The sequence below is a fragment of the Papio anubis genome, chromosome 11 (genome assembly GCF_008728515.1).
Source record: "Papio anubis isolate 15944 chromosome 11, Panubis1.0, whole genome shotgun sequence".
In the NCBI taxonomy this organism is placed as follows: domain Eukaryota; kingdom Metazoa; phylum Chordata; class Mammalia; order Primates; family Cercopithecidae; genus Papio; species Papio anubis.
This window is the reverse complement of record NC_044986.1, coordinates 101,118,345-101,141,508: the sequence shown is the minus strand read 5'-3', so window position 1 is coordinate 101,141,508 and position 23,164 is coordinate 101,118,345. Positions and strand designations below refer to the sequence as shown.

General features: G+C 38.1%; 1 protein-coding gene across 1 annotated transcript in view; it reads right to left on the bottom strand.

Moving 5' to 3' along the window:
• Nucleotides 1-441: 441 nt before the first annotated feature.
• The window catches only part of ENKUR (enkurin, TRPC channel interacting protein), a 30,627-nt gene continuing 7,904 nt past the window's right edge, over nt 442-23,164 (bottom strand). The window contains exons 2-5 of the mRNA XM_009214112.2: nt 16,603-16,748; nt 13,785-14,008; nt 8,267-8,413; nt 442-2,920 (exon numbers count right to left, since the gene is read on the bottom strand). Of these exons, the coding sequence (XP_009212376.1) occupies nt 2,747-2,920; nt 8,267-8,413; nt 13,785-14,008; nt 16,603-16,748 (691 nt within the window). The 3' untranslated portion in view covers nt 442-2,746. The remainder of the gene's footprint in view (nt 2,921-8,266; nt 8,414-13,784; nt 14,009-16,602; nt 16,749-23,164) is intronic.

Sequence of the window (23,164 nt, the reverse complement as noted above, 5' to 3'; positions counted from 1 at the left end):
AATACATGTTTGGGTACGGTCCATTACTTTATTCATTAAGGATTTTTTGAGTATCTTCTCTATACCAGCTGTCCTTGCAGATTCTAAGGAATGTAGATGAAAAGATACACAGTGTCTTCTCCCCCACAAGCTTGCAATTTCATCGAAAACAGGCAAATAACCAGATATGCACAATACAATATGACCAGTGCCATAAAGGAAGGCCAGATTCTGAGGAATCAAAGAGGATTGTCATGGAAATGTGATGTGAGCTGATGAAGACTAGGGATTTGCCAGGCAGCTATGTAGGATGAGAGAAAGAAAAAGGCAGTTTTCTGGGCAGAGGGAACGATGTGTGCAGATCTGGGAGGTCTCTAGTACCTCAGTACTATCAGAATGCCAGTTACAGTGGGTAGGGAAGAAGCAGCATTTCAAGAAATCAAGCTAAAAAGATCATAGACAAGGGGCCAGACCACATCAAATCTTTATTCTACCCATTCTTCCTTTGAACAGGAAGAGAAACCAAGTCAAACTAGCTGCATAATGAAGTTTGACTTTTTAGTTTCAGGTGTCTACTCCCAAGTGACTGCAGTCTCCATGTCTCTTAATTCATGCTCTCAAGAGAGAGAGAATCTGATCAGTCACTGGCCAGCTGTCCAAGTCAGGTGTTTGTCCCTCTTCTGGGTGATAGGAGACCCAGATATGTATGTGTATGGATTGGGGGAGGTTGAACTGGCTTTATCCAAAGTTGGGATCCCATGGTAGGGATCACCCTCCCAGGAACAATGGATGGGAATGTTTCACTCTGAAGGCTGTGTGAAAGAAAAGCAACGATGTCCATCTAGGACAACAGTGTAGACCATAGAGAAAAGTCTAGATTCTTCAGTAGACATTTACAGAAGGCAAAAGAATTAGCTGTTAAAACCACAAAGTTTTGATTTTAACATTTAAGGCAACTCCCACTCATGACTTCAAAGCATAATATCCATAAGGCTAAAGTAATTAGAATATTTTTGCATTGCTACCGATTTTGAATTATTTAAAAATGAGTATGTATAGCAATCATTTCACAAATAAAATACTGACCTAAACATCTCATCCTGAACTGGCAGAGAAAGGCTGCCTGGATCAACAGAGCCACCAGACAAAAGGAGAATGGGCCCCTGAGTGACTGAGGGAACAGAGTTATACCCCCACCCTTAGTCGCATTGCACAGTGATGTAAATGAAAAATGTATCTGTATCAGGCAACTGAGATTTGGAGTTAGTTTGTTAAAGTAACTTAAGTTGCTTACTTAGCGATGCAAACGGGAATGATATGCATCATTTCTAGGCCTGGCCTGTACATGCCTCTCCCTAACTCTGGATCAGGTGCATCCTACCCACTCTGTAAGTCTGGGTCCCTGAGTGACTGCAGAAAAGAGTTCCTGCTGACCTGCTCACAGCAAAGTACTGCTATGTTAGCAAGAATGGAATATATGTTTATGTAATTATACATTTTGGAGTGTACTATCACAGCTGTTAGCCTACCCTAAATAGCAACCAACCATTCTTGGTAAGTGAGAACGTATCATATATTATCCTTTATTTTATATCCACCCTAAGTTAATAAAGGAATAAAGATACTCATACAGACAAGTTTCAAGTGACTCTTCAAAAAAAATTGTATGTGAACTATTTTTCTTTAAGTAACCAAAATAAGCTTTTCTATAAGGCTTCCAAATTCTGTGTTTGCAAAAAAAGCTTGAAAGACTCCCATATTTTGTTTTTTATGTTGTCCAGAGGATAAAAACCAGTGTAAGTAGTAGGAATGGTTACTTCTCTGATATTTTATAGTTGCATATATTTTACCCAATTTTTCTAATTTAAAATTTCATAAAATAACTTTTTCCTCTTAGATATTTAGAGCTATTTTTCTTATTTTGGGTTGAAAACAGCTCTACTAACATAAACTTATTGCTTAATAGATTATGTAATCTTACAAATGTAACTTTAGAATTCATAAAATAGATAAGTAGAAAGGACCAAAAGGAAAAAAACATTTGAATAAGATATGCATAGTGAGTTGTGGAATAAAACAAGAATATCGAAGTTAGTATGCTAGAAAGGAGGCTATTCTCCTTAATCATCCTCAATGATGCCTTTTACAAGTTGTAGTCTTGATTTTGTAAGTTGTCTTCTTAATTTTTCTTCCTCCAAATAGAAGCCTTTCATCATATACAGCGTTATGAATACTGAAAATATTTATCACTTGGAATAACTGCAAATGTCATGGGCCACAGGAAAATACATCTTTTGCATTTGTGGAGCTCAGAAACAATGTGTTGGAGACACTTAGAGTAGTAAGAAGGCACATGTTACCATTTCCAGTTCAAAATACTTAACAGTTTTCAAAGTTGTGCTGTTGGTATCATGCACTGCAGGGAAAAAAAAAAGTGAAGTTTTGAGTGCTGACTTTATTTTTCAGTACCTAGAAATTAATGTTTATGTGAAACATGTAATAATAATGAATTACATTGTGGAACTGGAACACATATTCTCAAATGTAATAGTTTATATGTGGAAAACGTGACACTAGTAAAAACAAAATTTCTTCTTGTGTAAGTGAATAACTCAATTATTCTTTGCACATTGCCTAAGCATTCTGATTAAGTCTATTTTTATTCTCTTCATAGTATTTTCATTTTGGAAAAACGTGGAGTTTTATTTTTATATTTTCCATGTTTTTTTTCCCTGCATTGAAATTGCTATACTTTAAAGATCCATTCTTACTTATTGGCAATATAAATAATTTTGTGCTTTTCAATTACACCAATGTAGTATTCCAGTTGTTTCATTTCTTCTTCCAGCCTCTGCTTGCGGATCTTCTTTGATATGGAATCTATAAAGACCGAGAGGGACTGGAATTCTTTATGCCGCTCTTCCCAGTTCTTTTTCAGCCCCTGCAAATGGTCAAAGAAACTTGTAAATACCAAAGCAAACTGCAAAAGTAAAGGAAATTGGAAAAGTTAATCGGTAATGAAAAATGTCAATAGGTAAAAGAAACTGACAAAAATAACTTCTAAAATGAAATGTATTTATCAAGTACTTGGCCACAGTAACCAAAAATACTGTACAGAGGCCAAATCCCATCCTTGACTGTGTGCTCAGTTCCCACTGGGAGTATTTGTTTGCTCTGTTTTTGTTGTTACTGTACTTGTTTTTACCGTCAAAAATGTACATGCAGAGTTATGAGTAGTGTGAAGCTAAAGCTCATAGCAAATATGTGGGTAAAAAACAACTTAGAACAACATTTTTGAACAGGAAATTGTTTTGTAAAATTTTCTTTTTTATCTTCATTCTTCAACAGAGAAATCACATCAAAAGACCTAATTCTGATGTTCATGGCCATATTTTCTTATTTCTAACAAATGGGATTTGTAAAATTGCTGAAATTCACTTGCACAAAAGACGATCTTCTAAGTGTCTTTTCAATATATTAAAAAGAACCAATTGCCTTCTATATAGTTAAGGGATCTATAGTTCCTATTAATGTATTCTATAAATGATTGAAAGGTCATTAAATGTAACACATATGCTAATTCAATAATGTAGCTAACGTTTTCGAGTCTCACAAATCAACAAATGCAAAATTAGGGATCTCTTAGGAGCCATAAAGGTTATTTCTGTTTCTGCATAATTACCATTTTTTATCACAGTGCCCTATGGGCTCCATAGACAAAATGGTCTTAAACTACTAATTAAATTAATTCAATGAAATGTTATAAGTCAGCACTTTTTAATTATTCATTATGGGCACATAGATTATTTTATTTACACAAAAGCAAAACAGAAAGTGCAATTTAAGATACTGCCTTGACGATGAATTGCTTAAGCCCAGGAGTTCGAGACCAGTGTGGGCAACATGGCAAAAACCTGTCTCTACAAAAAATACAAAAAACAGCCAGGTATAGTAGTATGGGCCTGTGGTCCCAGCTACCTGAGAGGCTGAGGTGGGAGGATCACCTGAGCTCAGGAGGTTGAGGTTGCAGCGAGCCATGATTGCGCCACTGCACTCCAGCCTGAACAACAGAGTGAGACCCTGCCTGACAGCAAACCCAAAACCCAAACCCCAAAACTGAAAATACTGCCTAGAAAACATGGTCCTTGAAAACCATGGCTGTACATATAGGTGTAAAAGAGGATTAGAAGTGACTCATATAATAATGCCTTCATCGTAAGCTCTCACGGTACAAATTTAATCTTGTAGAAACTTCCGGGGACAATAAAATTTCAATGATTTATTTCCATGTTTCGATAAAAGGGCTGATGACAGGTCATGGCACACTGTATAGAAGAGGTTGGTTGGGGAATGGGGCAACAAATTATGAGACCTTCTTGAGTGAGCTAAGGATGTGGGAAAGGGAAAGGATAGAAGAAAAAGTATCCAGGTTAAAATTTAAGAAGAGGAGGCTACACAGTTCTTGATAGTGTATGTGATGTATTCCAAAAAGAAGCCCTCAAAAGAATTCTATTTCTCCACAGCCTTTCATTATGGAATGTGAAAGAGGTTCCCACAGTGCTCCACAGGGGTGTCTATTGCAGAGAGGAAGTCTATGTATTTGTACACTTGCGGATATCAAAGGTTTTTCATAGCTAGTTGGGTGATATTTCCATATTACTTGCAGTCACAGCAGCTACAGTTTTCCTCTGAATTTTCTTTTAAAGGATAGTTTGCTTTTATCTTCCAGTGTGTACAATAACGTTTGGATCAAAGTCAACAGTCAGGGATGGAAACTAAATGTAGCAAATATTTCATATTATACTGAAATAGGCTACTTGCTGACTTTAAGAGGTTTTTTCATTATTTCATCTAAAAAGATATTTCATGTGTTGCAGCAATAGCGATTTTCCCTTATTTTTATTTCTTAATTTTCCTCTCTTCTATTTTAATGCTGAAATAATATCGTTCATTTTGGAAAAAATTCAGATAGGGAGAAGTGATCTTATAATAAGAAGGGCCTTCAGTTTCATGCTCCTTTTGCACCCCCCGCCACCCCCAAACATTCTCCACCTTATGGGGTGCTCCCAGCTCTTTCGCCCTTTGGCCCCAGTTCAGCCACAGAAAGCCCTGGAGGGCGGAGAGTGAGGTTGGGGCATTTCTCCTCCTCTCCTAGGACAGTCTGGACACGGGTTCTAGCTGCATTCATCTATGACTGTGACCCTCAGCCCAGCTCCAGCTCTCACTGGATTCTGAGAGCACTGCTTCTTGTGCCTGCTGCCCTTCAAGCCTAGGTGGTGGTTAATTCCTATTGTCCCTACTCCTGGGGTGCCTCAGTGCTTCTTGTTGGTTCCCTTAACCCTATTTCGCTTCTGTCAATAATTCCTTCATGAATTCTCTTCAGTGGCCACTGCTCATGCCTGTAATCCCAACACTTTGGGAGGCTGAGGGAGGAGGATTGCTTGAGGCCAGGAATTTGAGACCAGCCTGGGCAACATAGTGAGACTCCCTCTCTAAAAATAAAAAAATAAAAAAAAAAAATGAAATAAACAGATTACAAAAAAAACCCAGCCAGGCATGGTAGTATCCCAGCTAGCAGTGAGCCGTGATTGTGCCACTGCACTCCAGCCTAGGCAACAGAGCAAGACTGTCTCAAATAAATAAATAAATAAAGTAAACAAACATAAGTTCTCTTCCAAGTCCTAGCTGAGAGTGCCTTCGATTTCCTGCTGGAGCCCTGACCGATGCAGCCTCCCTTTGCTACCTCCTCTGCAAGTATGTGTTCTGTAGTGGGGGAAACACCAGCCTGGCAATTGGTAAATGAGTTTTGGTCCCTGTTGATGCACTTGATAGTTTTGTGACTGAGGACAAATGAAAATCAAACTCTAAGTTCACTGACACTGAGGACTGTGTTTATTTTGCTTTCTACAGTATCCTTCTGGCTGGAACACAGTAGATATTCCATAAATAAACGAATGAACAAAGGGGCCTGCTTAATGTATTAGTATTAAGGGCTGGGTATAGTGGTTCATGTCTGTAATCCCAGCACTTTGGGAGGCCGGGGTGGGTGGATCACCTGAGGCCAGGAGTTCTAGACCAACCTGGGCAACATGGCAAAACCCCATCTTTACTAAAAAATACAAAAAAAATTAGGTGGGCGTGGTGGTGCATGCCTGTAGTTCCAGCTACCTGGGAGGCTGAGGCATGAGAATCACTTGAACCTGAGAGGTGGAGGTTGCAGTGAGCCAAGATCATGCCACTGCACTTCAGCCTGGGTGCCAGACCAAGACTCCATCTCAAAAAAAATTTATATATATATGTATATATATATTTATATACATAAATAAAATTTATTTGTATATATTGTATATACATCATATATAATTTATATATAAAATATGTATAAATAGAGAAATTTGCAATTTAATTGGTGAGAGGAACTATGGATCTATGTACATGTGGAGATATGAATGTGTGTATGTATGCAGCTCCTCAGTTTCATAAGGTTCCAAGGCATCAGTCACCACTGGAGGATTACAGATCTTTAGCTGGCCTGAAAATGTAGAGTGACACAGCATATATATATATCCCTCATTTTAAAAATGAGAAATTTGGAATCACTAGACCAGACGATCCTGTCCAGGTATAATGAGACTGTTATTTTATGAAGAATGAGCAGAATGTGGCTTACTCAGGGGCACACAATCAGATTGTCATCGAACTACATGCAACTCTTGCCCAGGGAAGGATCAGGGCTCATCAGGAGGCCAGCCAGTGGCTTCGTTACTATGGCAGCTCTGCTCCCTGGCTCATAAGGCATCCAGTGGAGGATTTGCTATTGTCACATCAAAGGGTAACTCTGTAGTGACCGTAATAGGAAGCTGAGGGCTGCTTATCTCCTGCAGCCAAAAAGACACAGAAGGGAAGGACCTGTCACTTCTGAGTTCTTCGTCATATTCTTATTTTTCAGCATCATTTAGGTGTAAAATCCTGGCTTTCACAAAGGCATATACTTTCTGAAAATGGAAACATCCAAATGAGAGAGACAGAATGGGCCACAGACCAGAGCTCTCCCTGAAAATGACATGCCAATTCTCACTTCCATGTCTGCCAGCCTTCCTTCCTGCCTGTCTGCCTTCCTCCTTTGCAGCAGACCATTTCTGAACATCTGCGTTTCCACTGAGCACTGTGCTAGGCACTGGGGATGCTGCTGTCAGCAAAGAGACACCGTCCTTGCCTTTGAGCCACTCCTAATGTCTGGGACACGCCGTCACTCTACATTTTCAGGCCCAGCTAATGATCTATACTCCTCGGGGGGGACTAGTGCCTTGAAACCTTGTGAAACTTAGGAGCTGCATACATACGCACATTCACATCTATACATCTACATAGATCCATAGTACCTCTCACTAATTAAATTGCACAATTCTCCATAGTAGACATTTAAAAAAATCTTATGCCTTTTAAAATATCCTCAGGGTTTAGCATTTAAGAAATGTTTATTGAGGATTATGATGACATTGATAAACTGTTAAGAATTTATAACAGCATATGAATCCATTTTTCAACAGATTAATAAGACACAAGAAATGGCTTTGTGGGATGTTTTCAAAATGAAAAAAAAAAACAAACAAGTATTATTTCTACCTCTATAAGAGAAAGTATGACTATAAAAACTACAAAGAGGTGCTTGATTAAACACTCATACAAATGATGAAGCTGAAACCCTGCTTACGCCCCCTAATATTTTAAATGCTTCAGATAAAAGTCCTGCATTAAAAAACCCAATATAAATATATCTTTAAGTCTATTTAATTAAAAACAAGAGAAACATATGTGAAACCTAACACCTGTTTATTTAAAATTTTGGACATTTGGCTTATAGGAAAGAAAAAAAAAGTTGTTTTAAGGACACATTCAATTATTCTAGAGCTCCATCTAGTGAAAAATATCTAATTTCTTATTCTTCACAAACTCAGGGGCATAAAAATGAAAATAAAAATGCTTTATTTGCCTCATTTCATGCGTACTCATTGTAGAGGAAGGTAGGCTTCCTTACAACCGTAGTTCAGGAAAAAAACAGTTCACCAAATTGGAAATAAAATATTATTCAATGAATCCCTATATTATAACTTTTTGCTCTCTCCAAAGAGTAAGCTTTGCTGTATGTAGTTTTTAACTGTAATCCAAAGAGATTGTTCTGATTTCAAAATCAAAGTGCTGACTTTAATCATCAAGGTGATGGTACACCTTTCTTTCAGAGGTGATCCAAAGAGTTACAGATGAATGTAAATGGCAGAACACACACCTGCAGAATCGCCTCTCTTTCTTCATCGGGGAGCCTTTTCATAGCTGCTTTCTTAAGGTTTTCCTGGATATAGCGATCATATTCTTCTTGGGCTTTCTTTAGTTCCTCGTTTCGCCTACGTATGTATTCAGGTGTGACACCATAATCCTAAGAAGATTTTGCAGAAAAAAGTAATCAATATTTTGTATGCAATCTTATATATGTGTACATATCAACCGATGATGGGAGAAAAAGAAATGGTACAGACTTAAAGCCTTTGCTCAAAACCCTGTAAATTGACAAAATTCAGTGATTCCCCCCACCTCGCTGAGAGCTAGTAGATTTCTGCCTTTTAAAATGCAGTTGTTATTGGCCAGGCATGGTGGCTCACACCTGCAATCCCAGCACTTTGGGAGGCTGAGGGGAGTGGATCACTTGAGGTCAGGAGTTTGAGACCAGCCTGGCTAACATGGTGAAACACCGTCTCTACTAAAAATACAAAAATTAGGTGGGCATTGTGGCATGTACTGGTAGTCCCAGCTATTCAGGTCGCTGAGGCATGACAATCTCTTGAATTCAGGTGGCTGGGAGGCGGAGGTTACAGTGAGCAAAGATGGTGCCACTGCGCTCCAGCCTGAGTGTCAGAGTGTGACTCCATCTCTAAATAAATAAATAAATAAATAAATAAATAAATAAATAAATAGGTGGAGTTGTTATTGCAGTTGCTTGTTTTCCTTTCCTTTTTCTTTTTTGGGGGCAGGTCACCAAGCTCATCGCCGAGGCTGGAGTGTAGTGGCGGATCTCAGCTCACCGCAAGCTCGCCTCCGGGTTCCGCGCCATTCTCACCTCAGCCTCCCAGTAGCTGGGCTACAGGCCCGCCACCTCCTTACCGGCTAGTTTTGTAATTTTTAGTAGGGGAAAGGGTTTCACCGTGTTAGCCAGGATGGTCTCGATCTCCTGACCTCGTGATCCGCCCGTCTCGGCCTCCCAATGTTTTTCCTTTTATGAATGTTTCCCACCCCTGTTCTTGGCTGATACTTTACTCCTAAGAGTTGGCTTTTCTACCTTCTATGTTCTTCAGTTTTTACCTGAAACATCTTGAATATGATATTCAAGAGTTGGCTTTTCTACCTTCCACCTTCTACGTGCTTCAGTTTTTACCTGAAATATCTTGAATATTTTGAAGTCTCTTTTTCGTGGTCTTGTTAAAGAAAAGACAAAATCTTCCAAAACATTATAAAAACATGCCCCCATCCTGTGCCTATAAAAACCCCCAAGACCCTAGCAGGCAGGCACACAAATGGCTGCACGTGGAGAGGAACACATCAATGGAAGAACATATAAATGGAGGCAGTCGAGAGGAGCATGCCAACATAAGAGCACGCCGTTGGGCACTGGCATGCTGGCAGGCCATCGACCAGTGGAACGACACAGAGTTTGGACGGGGTGGTGGGAGGAGAGCCCGAGTCACAGAGCTGCCCGGCTCCAGGGAAAGTCCATCTCCCTTCGGGCTCCCCGATCTGCTGAGAGCTACTTCCACTCAATAACACCTTGCACTCATTCTCCAAGCCCACGTGTGATCCAGTTCTTCCAGGATACCAAGGCAAGAATCCTGGGATACAGAAAGTCCTTTGGAAGCCCTCTGCCCTAGTGATAAGGCAGGGAGTCTAATTGAGAAAACACAAGCCGCCTATGGACAGCTAAATTAAAAGAGCACACCCTGTAACACATGCCCGCTGGGGCTTCAGGAGCTGCGAACATTGACCCATAGACACTGCTGTGGAGTCAGAGCCCCACAACCTGCCCGTCTGCATGCTCCCCCTAGAGGTCTAAGCAGTGGGGCACCGAAGAAGTGAGCCACAGCCCTATGGTACACCCTGCAAGGGGAATAAGACAACTTTTCCCGTTTCACAGCGACTGACAGTGAAACCATCAGCTATGATTCTCTCAGCTTAGTAAATGCGTTTGATTTCACCATGTGTAGAAACAGGACTACTATGTATTCCTTCTTTAAAAAATATTTGAGAATGTACTTGGTGTTAGGTATACTGGTGAATAAAAAAGGCAAAGTTTCTGTCTTCAGGGAATTTGCATTCTATGGTGACAGAGACTCACCAAAAATAGAGAATGAAATAATATGTATGTGTTCTGAAGTAAAATAAATAAGGATAGTGAGGGAAAAGAAAATACTAGGGGCTATTTTAGATAAACAAGGAGGTCGGGAAGGAACTCGCTGAAGAAGCAGCAGTTGGGAAGTATGGTAGTCATTAAAATTCTGACAAACATTCTGTTTTCCTTTTGGACACTTGGTAGGACAACACTTTCCTGTGTTGTCCTCATAAAGTAAGATGTAGCCATATGCCCCGAATTGCTCAGTGTCAGTGGAGGTGACCTCTGCCACTTCTGGATAGAAGCCTTAAGAATTAGTGGATGACTTGCTGTGTCTTTTCCTGTCTGGTCTAGTGACAAGCAATGTTTAGATTTTTCTGGGTCCTGGAAGAAGGAAAAGAAGCAGAGCCTGTAACAACCCTCAAAGGGCATGTGGCGAAAGCAAACAATAACACTTTGTGGCTTTAAGTTACTGAAATTTGGGGGTTGTTTGTCATCACAGTGTAACTTAACCCATCCTGACTGAACAAGGGATAGAAATCCTAGATATAAGTGTGTTCTGGAAGCTGCAGAGGACAACACAAATAGACTCTGGGAGCCCAGTATTCTGGTCAGTTGGTGCAGTGAGATAGGCCAATCCACTTCGGAAAACACTGAGGGAAACACCTCATTACAACTTAATAACAATAATGGAGCTTCATCATGATGATTCTGCAGGATCACAAAAAGATTAAGGTTATATTTGGCATACTTTGTTTAAGAAGGAGAATGACTGGGCACAGTGGCTCATGCCTGTAACCCCAGCACTTTGGGACAGCTAGGCAGGAGAATTGTTTGAGCCCAAAAGTTCAAGACCAGCCTGGGCAACATAGTGAGACTCCCATCTCTAAAAAAAATTAAATTACATTTTCTTTTAAAAAGAAAGGGAATGGCATGATACAGTTCAGAAAAAAAACTCACAAATGAGCAAAAGCGTCAATGGTCTGAAATATTTCTATGGGCTGAATCACCGGAGGCTAATGCATACTGTTAATAAAATCACATATATTATAATATTCACTCTTTGTTCTTTTATTAGGTGTCATATTTTATGCCAAGTGCTCAATATATTTTATATTATTTAATCCTCACTACGACCCTGTGATAAATCCAATGGATTGTTGGAAATCACAGTTACTAAGTGGCAGAGTTACAATTTGAAATAATGTCTTTACTACTATTGCTAAATGCCTCATGTGATCATCTATCCTTGCTTCTTTTCAGAAATTGTTTATCATGGTACGAATGGCATATAATTCACTTGGAACTGAAACAGGAGTTCACTCATTTTATAAAAATATGACATTGACTTTAAAAGAATTTATTTACTATCTCACCTACCAATAATAGATCTTTAAAACTTAACTCTGATAAGGGAAAAGTAAATTGAATAAGTCTTTTGTGAGCACTGATTGCTAGTCAGCAACACCAAAAGGACATTATGTGCACGGTGCTTTCATGGCTTGGTAAATGAGCATAGACAGATCTGGTATTTTTCTATTTCCAGGATGGATACTTCAAATTTCCTGTTGAAGTTAGAAAATGCAATAAAGTGGACAGCTTAGAGAGCAGCCAGAAGGAGGGGCAGAGTGTGTGGCAGGTGGTGGCATGACCATCGAAGACTTTTCATATAATCATGGAGAAAAAATGGATTGGAAGTGGCTTTAAGAGCCAGGAGAGTGAGTTTTCCACTTTTCCCTATCCTGTGGGACAAGGAGTATAAAACAGTTTCCAGGGGCCAGAGAAGGAGGAAGTACCTGGAGAAGCCTGAAGTAACTTTATTGGCTTATCCTGCAAACTCCTAGATTCCTGAGAAGACAGTGTCCTCTGAAAACAGCCTTGAGGGTCCTGTTTTGATTTTCCTCTGGCATTGGATTCATCATGGTAGATCGTTGGACTCTTTAATTCAAGGCCCCTGTACATCACTATTGCAATTTCTTTTCTTTTGTTCTTTTATCTCCCTTCCTTTTTCCTTATCTCTCTCTTCCTTTTTCCTTCCGTCCTTTCCTTTCTCCCTCCCTTCCTTCATTTCTTCTTGATGCAACTTATTATTTAGAATTTTGCACTCTTTTTGTTTATTTGTTTGTTTTTTGACACAGAGTCTCGCCCTGTCACCCAGGCTGGAGTGCAGTGACACGACCTTGGCTCACTGTAACCCCTGCCTCCCGGGATCAAGTGATTCTCGTGCCTTAGCCACCCGAGTAGCTGGGATTCCAGGCACACACCACCATGTCTGGCTAATTTTTGTACTTTTAGTAGAGACGGGGTGTCACCATGTTGCCCAGGATGGACTTGAACTCCCGACCTCAAGCAATCCGCCCGGCCTTCTAAAGTGCTGGTATTACAGGTGTGAGCCACTGTGCCCAGCCTGCATTCATATTTTGTGTATTTCAAGCACTTTTAAGCTTTATAAGTATGCAAAATAAAGTAGGATTAAATAAGATTTTTGTAAGCTTTTTTATTTTAAAGATCTGTATTTGGCTGGGCGCAGTGGCTTATGTCTGCAATCCCAGCACTTCGGAGGCTGAGGTGGGCAGATCACTTGAGGTCAGGAGTCAAGCCCAACCTGGCCAACATGGTGAAACCCCCTCTCTACTAAAAATACAAAAATTAACCAGGCCTGGTGGTGCATGCCTGTAAATCCCAGCTACTTGGGAGGCTGAGAGAGGAGAATCACTCGAATCAGAAGCTGGAAGTTGCAGTGAGCTGAGATTGCACCATTGCATTCCGGCCTAGGAAACAGCGTGAGAATATGTCTCAAAAAAAAAAATCTATATTTAAACTATAATGTTCACCAATGAAATTATACACCTTTTCAGATACAAATGAAGGACCCAAAATGACTAGATTATTGTACAGTACTTTCAAGTCTTCACCCAAAACCCAAAACCAAATAAATATATTCACGTTAAAATAGGAATGTGAATTATTTATACTACACTGATGAGATGGATGGCTCTAAAGCTGCATTCTGCTTCATTTTTCTTATTCAGCTGCCAAGTTACTGCAATTAATGACTAAATCTTAAGACCATCTGACAGCTTATTCCTTCTAGATTTACAGTAATGACTGCTTTTAGTGACATTTCCACCTAACCAAAAATATCTTTCAGAGAATGTTTATTGAAATTGTTAAATATATTGATAACCAAAATTAAGGAAAACAACAATAACTTTTATCTACTGAACTATACGGAATTGTTTACTACGAGTTCTTTGTAACTTTATCACATTAGATTTGGACCAAACACAGATTGCAGAAGAATGAGAATCAGCAACGTAGACAATGTGTCCAATGAGAGCACTAATCATGATAATATAGATGATCACCATGAACACCATATTTAAATTATTTGAATCTCAGCCCTCTCATTAATATACCACAAGGCTACCTTTTTATTGATGTACTTTGGAACTAGTCCTGAAGACTCAACATCATGCTTGTCTCCCGTTCTTTTATCAACATAAATTGGTTTAGGCTTTTTAGCCACTCCCATGATGACATCGGCTGCATTTGTATTTATAAAATTTTTTCCACTCTGTATTCCCATGACAGGATGATCAGTCCTCAATGGCACAGCAGGCTTTTTGGGCATGTTCCGATCAAACTTTTTTACTGTTAAATATAACATTTCTTTGTTAATATTAAACTACAAACACTGCTACTCAGTACTATTTATAATATCCAGATATTTTACCACTTGTATATTTAAGTTTTAGTTATCATATATTTAAATATTTAAGATAGAAGTTTATACTTATCCTCAAACTCATTGACTTGTGGATATTAAATATGCACAGCTTTTTACCTGTCAATCATGCCTCAATAAAATAATTTTTTTAAAAGAAAAAAAGTCAGTAATTAAAATGGAAAGAAATTAAGGGCAACATAATCAATTAGTATGTTGAGAAGGCCAGGCATGGTGGCTCATGCCTATAATCCCAGCACTTTGGGAGGTTGAGGCGGGCAAATCACTTGAACTCAGGAGTTCGAGACCAGTCTTGGCAACATGGTGAAACCCCATCTCTGCAAAAAATGCAAAGTTAGCCAGGCATGATGGTGTGCACCTGTAGTCCCAGGTACTCAGGAGGCTGAGGTGGGAGGATTGTTTCAGCCTGGGAGGCAGAGGTTGCAGTGAACCGAGATCGTGCCATTGTACTCCAGCCTGGGTGACAGAGTGACATTCTGTCTCAAAAAAGATCACATACACACACACACACACACGCACACATACATATGAACTGTATATAAATACACGGAAGAAGTATTTCTTGCTTATTGGCCGTTTTTACATAGCCTCTTCAGCTTGATCATTCCCATTGATCTATTTTGATATAGCCAAATGGTTTGCCACAATGCAAAAATGTGCCCAGCCCTAACACTGTGCCCAGCCCTAACACCCCGAATTGATGAATTACTCTAAAGGTCAATGGAATTTTGGGTTTGCTTTTGCCTTAAAATGTTTATAAAATGATAGGTTTCTTCCTTTATTTCTTATTTGACACAAAGGAGATATATATATATATATATATATGGTTGTGTTATATCATATGTTTAACCCTAGAGAGGCTATATGAAGACCCAAGGGATACCAGTGGTCCTAAGGCATTGAAAGCATCAAATTCACTTTAAGATTTTCCTATATTCTCAAATGGTATTGCTAGTCATAGAATGCTGGGGCACAACAGGCCAAGACTAGAGGAAGATACAAAAGAGACTTCTGAAGTCACGAATGAAGGATGAATGTTGTATTTTCACACTTGCTTCTTCCATCTTGCCATCTTGCTTCATAGTGCCCTTACCCTTTGTCATGAGATATGGGTTGAGAGAGGATTTGGGGACATTAAATACTGCCATAAAGAGAAGTAGTTTCACTTTTGTTAAAATGTACATCTCTAGCTGGGCTTGAGATGTTGCATTATTTCCTTGATGCCAGCAGACATAAAAAGCCAACATTTTGAAGAGACAGACTCGTTTCTTTCTGTCCTTTCCTTTTCTTTTTCTTTCCCTTCCCTTCCCTTTCTCCTTCCCCCCTTCTTCCTTCCTTCCTTCCTTCTTTCCTTCCTTCCTTCCTTCCTTCCTTCTCTCCTTCTTTTCCTTCCTTCCTTCTTTCCCTCCCTCCCTCTCTGCCTCCCTCCCTCCTTCCTTCCTCTTTCTTTCTTTCTGTCTCTCTCTCTCTCTCTCTTTCTCTCTTTCTTTTTTTTTGAGATTGGGTCTCACTTTGTTGTCCAGGCTGGAAGACAGTGGCTTGATCATAGCTCACTGCAGCTTCGAACTCTTGGCTCAATCGATCCTTCCACATCAGCCTCCAGAGTAGCAAAGACTACAGGTGCATGCCACCACACCTAGCTAATTTTTTTAAAAAATTTTTTGTACAGACGGGGTCTTGCTGTATTGCCCAGGTGCTCTCTTTTCTTTATTACCCTAAGACATCTGGGAAGACATACTTGGGTTGTGAAGAAATTGCTTCCATGCAAACCTGTCACAGATCACATTTCGTCTACTCTCCCTTTCCCTGATAGCTTTCTTTCCTGAAATCATTCAATAGACTCCATAACTAGGATCAACTCTAATTTTTGAGGCCCAGTAAAAAATAAAAACACAAGGCTACTTGATCAAAATTTAAAAATTTTAGTACAGCAAGAGTACAGCATTAAAATAGGCATGGGGCCCTAAGCTGGTTCTACCACTTATTCATGAAGCCTCCTTCATTACATCTAACTCATTACAGTCCAGTTGATCTTAGAGGTCTGGAAGAGTAAAAGCCTATACTCAAAAGTGAGTCTAGTAGTTGCTTCAACAACTGGTAGTAATGGTTGTAATTTTCATCTGTTGGAGAAAAGGCCAGACAGGGTTTAGATGCTGGGCAATCTTGCCCATTAGTCAGATACTGTCTCTGGGGTCTTGACTCTTCCTATAATTGTTGTTTATAATTGAAGTCCCACAGCTAGGGACTAAGATGGTTCGGCATGTGGGCTTCATTGGATAGTCCAAACCCAATCAAAAGTCTATTTGGGGGGGCAATTTATCATTCTCCATTCTCTTTTTCTACTCCATTCTCTACTTCCACTTTCTCCTAGTCAAATTCTGTTTAATATGAGGTAAAGCTGCTATCACCTGTGCACGTTTAATATTCATCAACAATACAATAATAGTTAAATCACCTGCTAAAGCTTTTAATATTAAAAAGAAAGCATGATAAAACCTACTGGGTGGTAGAGTTTTTTCCTTTGAATGTTTCTTTAGGAAATCCTTTGGAGAAGGTACTTCAACTTTTGCTGGTCCCATAGTTTTCATTGCAGTTTTAGCTTTTTGCATGTCATCTTTTACAGTTGCCTTAAAAATGGATATGTACCTAAAATTAAATTTAAAAAGTTGTAGCATTTATATTTCTAGTAAAAATTACTTAAAGTTTAAATTTCACATTTTAATTTATTTAAGTCTATATTCATATGGAGAAGCATAATCATAAAACACACTTACCTGAGCCCTGTCCATCAGGCTTAGAAAAACTAGATGGAAGCTCTGCTCTAAGAAAGAGGTGCTAGGGCAAAAGTGTTCATAGTATTTCCTTATTATCCTTTGAACATCTGTAGCATTGATAGTGATGTCACTCCTCTCATTCTTGATGTTAGTAATTTGTGTTCTCTGTCTTTCTCTCTCTTTCTCTCTCTGCTGATCAGTCTGGCGAGGGGTCTATTAATTTTATCAATCTTCTCATAGAACCAGAATTTCATTAATATTTTCCAGTGTTCATGTTTTCCATTTCAATGATATCTGCACTTATTTTTACTATTTCTTCTTACTTTGGTTTTAATTTGTTTTTCTTTTTTTACTTTCTTAAGGTACAAGTTTAGGTTTTTTATTTTGAACTTTAATACTTTTGAGGTCTTCTTTGATTTAGAAGTTTGTTTATACATGTTTAGTTTTCATAGATTTGGGATTTTCCAGATATCTAATTGATTTCAGATATATTTCCATTGTGGTTAGAGAATATACTTTGTATGATTTCAATTCTTTTAAATTTTCTGACATTTGTTTTATGGCACAAAGTATGTTCTATTTTAGTAAATGTTCCGTATACACTTGAAAAGAAAGTATATTGTGCCACTGTTGGCTGGAGTGTTCTATAAATGACAATTATGTCAAACTGAAAGTATCTTCAAATGTACTGTATCCTTCCTGATTTTGTCTATTCTATTAATTATTGAAAAAGAGATGTTAAGATCTCTGACTGTAATTGTGGATTTGGCTATTTCTTCTTTCAATTAAAAGAGTTTTTGCTTTATGTATTTTGAAGATCTGTTTGTAGGTGCATAGCATTTAGGATTGTTATATCTTCTTGAAAAACAGATCACTTCATCACTACAAAATAACATTCTTTATTCCTTTTAAAATTCTTTGCTCTAGATTCTACTCTGTCTGATATTATGGTAGCTACTCAAGCATCCCTTTGACTTGCAATAGTATATGTTTTTCCATTCTTGGACTTTCTACTTGTCTGAGTTTTCCTATAGACTGCATAGAAATTTTATCCAGCCAACAATTACTTTTGTTTAGTATGTTTATACAATTCACTTTTAATGTGATTTTAAAAATTTGTTTCTGCTTAAATTTTCCAGCTTGCTGTTTTTTAAATATCCCCTTGCTCATTCTTCCTATCTTGCTTTTTGTTTGGTTTGGTTTGGTTTTGTGGAAACTGTAGCTTTCCAGTATACCGGTTTAACTTATCAGAGCCTACTGTCAAGTAATATTATAGCATTTTATATATGGTATGAGAACCTTTCAAAAGAATACTTGCATCCAACCCCACCCTTGTCCTAGTGTTGTAATATATTTTACTTTTCTGTGTGGTATAAAAATCCATAAATGATTGTGATTATGTTCCCTTTATATAATTATATTTTAAATATATTTGAAAAAATCTTGAATATTTACACATATATTTGCCATTTCCAGTGTTCTTTATTCTGCTGTATAAACCCATATTTCCAAAGGATACCATTCCTTCTCCATAAAGGACCTTTTTAAACTTCTGGCTTCCATTGTTTCTAATGATACATTTGCTGTCCTTTTTTCTTCTTCTTCTATATAATTTTTCTTTTTTTCCTCTGGCTGTTTTAAACTTTTTTCTCTTTATTAATAGTTTTAATAAGTTTGATGATAATGTCTCTTGGTATGATTTTTTTTTTCCACTTGGGGTTAACTGTGATTCTTGGATTTTTGGATTTTGAGATTTCATCAAATTTGACAAATTTTTAACCTTTATTCAAATATTTCTTCTGTTTCCTCATCCGTTTTCTCCTCTTCCATGATTCTTTGACTGCTTGATATTGTTCAAGCCTCATTGATTCTCTGCTTTCCTTTTCAGTCTATTTTTTCTCTGTATTTCATTTTGCATTGTTATATTACTGTGTCTTCAAATTCACCTAAATTTTCTTTTTCAGTGTCTTAGCTGCTGTCAATCCAATCTATTACTTATAGCTACATTTTGTACATGGTATTCTTTATGGTTAGAAGTTAGATTTGGATCCCTCCTTCCATTTCTTTCCCCATCTTGGTTCATGCTTTCTTGTACCTTTTGAATACATGATGAATATTTAAAATAACTGTTTTAAGGTCTTCTCTGCTGATTCTCTCATCTGTGTCATTTCTGTGTCTGTCTTTACTATGTTTTCTCTTGGTTATGCATTATATTTTCCTGCTTCTTTGTATGCCTGGTAATTTTTGATTGGATGCCAAACATTGTGAATTTTACATTGCTTGCTGCTGAATTTTTCTCTTCTTTCTCTCTTTTCTGGTGTTCTTTAAATTTTTTCCTTAGCCTTTTTCTGGGATTCAGTTATGATAGTTGGAAACAGGGTGATCATTTTAAAGATTGCTTTAAGTGTTAGGGTAATTCCACAAGTGCTTTCAGTCTATTTTGAATTTGGCCCCACTACTGAGGCAATATACTTCTGAGTGCACTACTCAATGCCCTGTGTATTAGGAGGTGTCTCCACCTGGGCTGGTGGGAACACGAACTTTACCTGGCGCTACTGCTTTCTGTTGGTTATTTTCTTGGCCTTGGTTGTTTCATTACATACGTGTGCTATCAACCAAAGACTTTAGGGAAATCCTTGTTCGTATTTCCACAGTCCTGTCTCTATGCAGCTCTCCTCTCTGGTACTCCATGCTGTGAATTCTAGCAGCTTTGGCCTTCACAAACTCTGAGTTCTGTCTCCTTAACTCAGGGAGACTCCTAGGCTTTGTTTTAATTTTTCCTTCAGGATCTTGGCCTGGAAATTCTCTCCAGAGAGTATGCTGGGGCAATCGTAGGGTTTGCCTCACTTGTTTCTCTTCTCTTACGGATGACTGCTCTGTGTTGTCTATTGTTCAGTGTCTGATAACTATTGTTTCATATATTTTTTTTTGGTGTTCTGGTTATTTAAGTCGAGAAGATAAATCCCATCTTTGGTTGAAAGCAAAAGTTCAGCGATACTGTTTGTAACAATTTGTATTATCTTCTTCCTTATGTAGATAGACTTATTTGGAGACACATTATTGTTTTTTTCCTTTTAGGAGCCTTGCCTCAATCCTGAACTTAAAGGCTGGGAATCAGTTATAGTCCAAACTGAATGAGCTCATTAGATACTTTCAAGAAATAATGTTCAAGCCAAATGTGTGCCTTAAAATGCCCACAGAAGTTGGGGTTGGCAGATATGGTCTCGTGATTAAGAAGATAATTTCATTTGGGGTAAAAAAAAGGTGTCTCTACTCCTATCTCTTTTAAATTTGTAAACCCATGATTCAATATGTTTTTGTGTAGGTATATGAACTGAAAGCCTGTCCATCTATTATAGAAAATAAGATACTCTATTTTATATAAATGATATTTTCCAAATTACAAAAATAACATTAATAAGTAAATTAAAATCTAGGTCTCCTCCAGCTCTCCAACAAATTTTCCAGAATAAATTCAATTTCAGTGTTTCTTTCTTTCCTTCTTTTTTTTTTTTGTCTGCTCTGTTGCCCAGGCTGAAGTGCAGTGGTGTGATCTTAGCTCACTGTAACCTCTGCCTTCTGGGTTCAAATGATTCTCGTGCCTCAGCCTCCTGAGTAGCTGGGACTACAGGCACGCATCACCATGCCTGGCTGATTTTTGTATTTTTAGTAGGGACAGGGTTTCACCACATTGGCCAGGATGGTCTGGAACTCCTGGCCTCAAGTAATCCACCTACCTTGGCCTCCCAAAGTGCTGGGATAACAGATGTGAGCCACCGTGCCAAGCCTGTGTTCCTATTTTTGTACGAATTGCAACCAGATTTTAAAAACTTAATATAGTGTGATATCTTAATACACATAAAGCTTATTCTTTTTGTTAAATAGCTGCATTTCATTCCATTTTCTGAATGGTGTGGTTTTATTATAAAGATCTAATGGTGACTTTATTAGATAATTGGCTCTATTTTCTTTTAAGTTCAGGGATACATGTGCAGATTTGTTATATAGGTAAACATGTGTTACGGGGTTTGTTGGACAGATTAGTTCATCACGCAGGTATTAAGCCTAGTACTCATTACTTGTTTTTCCTGATCCTCTCCCTCCTCCCACCCCCAACCTCCGATAGGCCCCAGTGTGTGTTGTTCCCCTCCATGTGTCCATGTGTTATCATCATTTAGCTCCCACTTTAAGTAAGAATTTAGCAGTATTTGGTTTCATGTTCCTGTGTTAGTTTGCTAAGGACAGTATTACCGCAGCATTACACTATTGTGTGGGACTCTGAACTCTGGAGCCTAGGCTGTGTTAGAAAGTTATCCAAATTATTTATTGAGGAGAATTTTTACATGCACACATCCATGTCCTTGCAAAGGACATGATCTCATTCTTTTTTTATGGCTGAATGGTATCCTGTGGTGTATATGTATCACCTTTTCTTTATCCAGTCTATCACTGATGGGTATTTAGTTGATTCCATGTCTTTGCTACTGTGAATAGTGCTGTAATGAACCTAGGCATGCATGTGTCTTTATAATAGAACAATTTCTATTCCTTTGGGTATATATCCAGTTATGGGATTGCTGTGTTGAATGGTATTCCCATCTTTAGGTCTTTGAGGAATCGCCACACCGTCTTCCACAATGGTTGAACTAATTTGCACTCCCATCAGCAGTAAGTGTTCCTTTTTCTCCACAACCTCACCAGTATCTTTTGAATAATGGTCATTCTGATTGTTGTGAGATGGTATCTCATTGTAGTTTTGATTTGCATTTCTTTAATGATCAGTGATGTTGAGCTTTTTTTCATATGATTGTTGGTTGCATGTATGTCTTCTTTTGAGAAGTGTCTGTTCATGTCCTTTGCCCACTTTTTTAATAGCATTATTTGTTTTGTTCTTGTAAATTTGTTAAAGTTTCTTATAGATGCTGGATATTAGACATTTGTCAGATGCATAGTTTGCAAAAATTTTCTCCCATTCTGTAGGTTGTTTACTCTGTTGATGGTTTCTTTTCCTGTGCAGAAGCTCTTTAGTTTAATTAGATCCCATATGTCAATTTTTGCTTTTGTTGCCACTGCTTTTGGCATCTTCATCATGAAATCTTTGCCCGTGCCTATGTCCTGAATGGTATTGCCTAGCTTCTCTTCCAGGGTTTTTATAGTTTTGGGTTTTACATTTAAGTCTTTAATCCATCTTGAGTTAATTTTTGTATATGGTTAAAGGAAGGGGTCCAGTTTCATTCTTCTGCACATGGCTAGCCAGTTCTCCCAGCACCATTTATTGAACAGGGAGTCCTTTTCTCATTGCTTGTTTTTGTCAGGTTTGTAAAGGTCAGATAGTTGTAAGTGGGCAGTCTTATTTCTGGGTTCTCTATTCTGTTCCATTGATCTCTGTGTCTGTTCTTGTACCAGTACCATGCTGCTTTGGTTACTGCAGCCCTGTAGTATAGTTTGAAGTCAGGCAGTGTGATGGATAATTGGCTCTATTTTCTATTTATTATCAGAATTATTAGATACAGGCTAAAGATAAGTTATTCTCAAACTAAAATTGTCATCTTCAAAAAACATATCAAAACTGTATTTTACTGCCAATAATCACCATGTAAGTCCCATCATTAAGATAGATAGTAGATTTACATTTTTAAAACCATTTATTTTAAAGGGCACACAAATAAATGATATTGCCCAAAAAGTTGAGATAGTTTGAAAGTGCTTAATTGAGTTTTTTTTTTCCTCTAATGGGCAAAATGGGCATCTGATTAACAACTTTTCTTTTTCAATTTTTGGCCAGTATTATTGCAGCATTACACTATTGTGTGGAACTCTGAACTCTGGAACCTAGGCTGTACTAGAAAGTTATCCAAATTATTTCTTGAGAATTTTTAGATGTACACAGATACCCTTTAAGACCCCCTACAGACTTGAAATGAGAGTGTTCAATTCAGGCTCATGTCTGTATCAAGTAACTAAATTTTCAAAAATGGTTGCCAATTCCTCCCCCAGCCTGGTTGTCTGTCATAGCTCTGCTCTGCACTTACTTGACAACACAGACATATGTCATTGAGTATAATGATGATCTTAGTGCTGCTCAATACCTCTCACAAGCTGTTGAGTGAAATAATACATGGAATATCAAAAGACTATGTAGTTAATGTATTCATCTACATCTGTGCTGTGTAATACAGCCACATGTGGATATTGAGCATTTGAAATGTGGCTGGTGCCACATGCTGAAATCATAGTATTTTAGATATATTGCATTAAATAAACTACATAACGTAAATTTTTCCTATT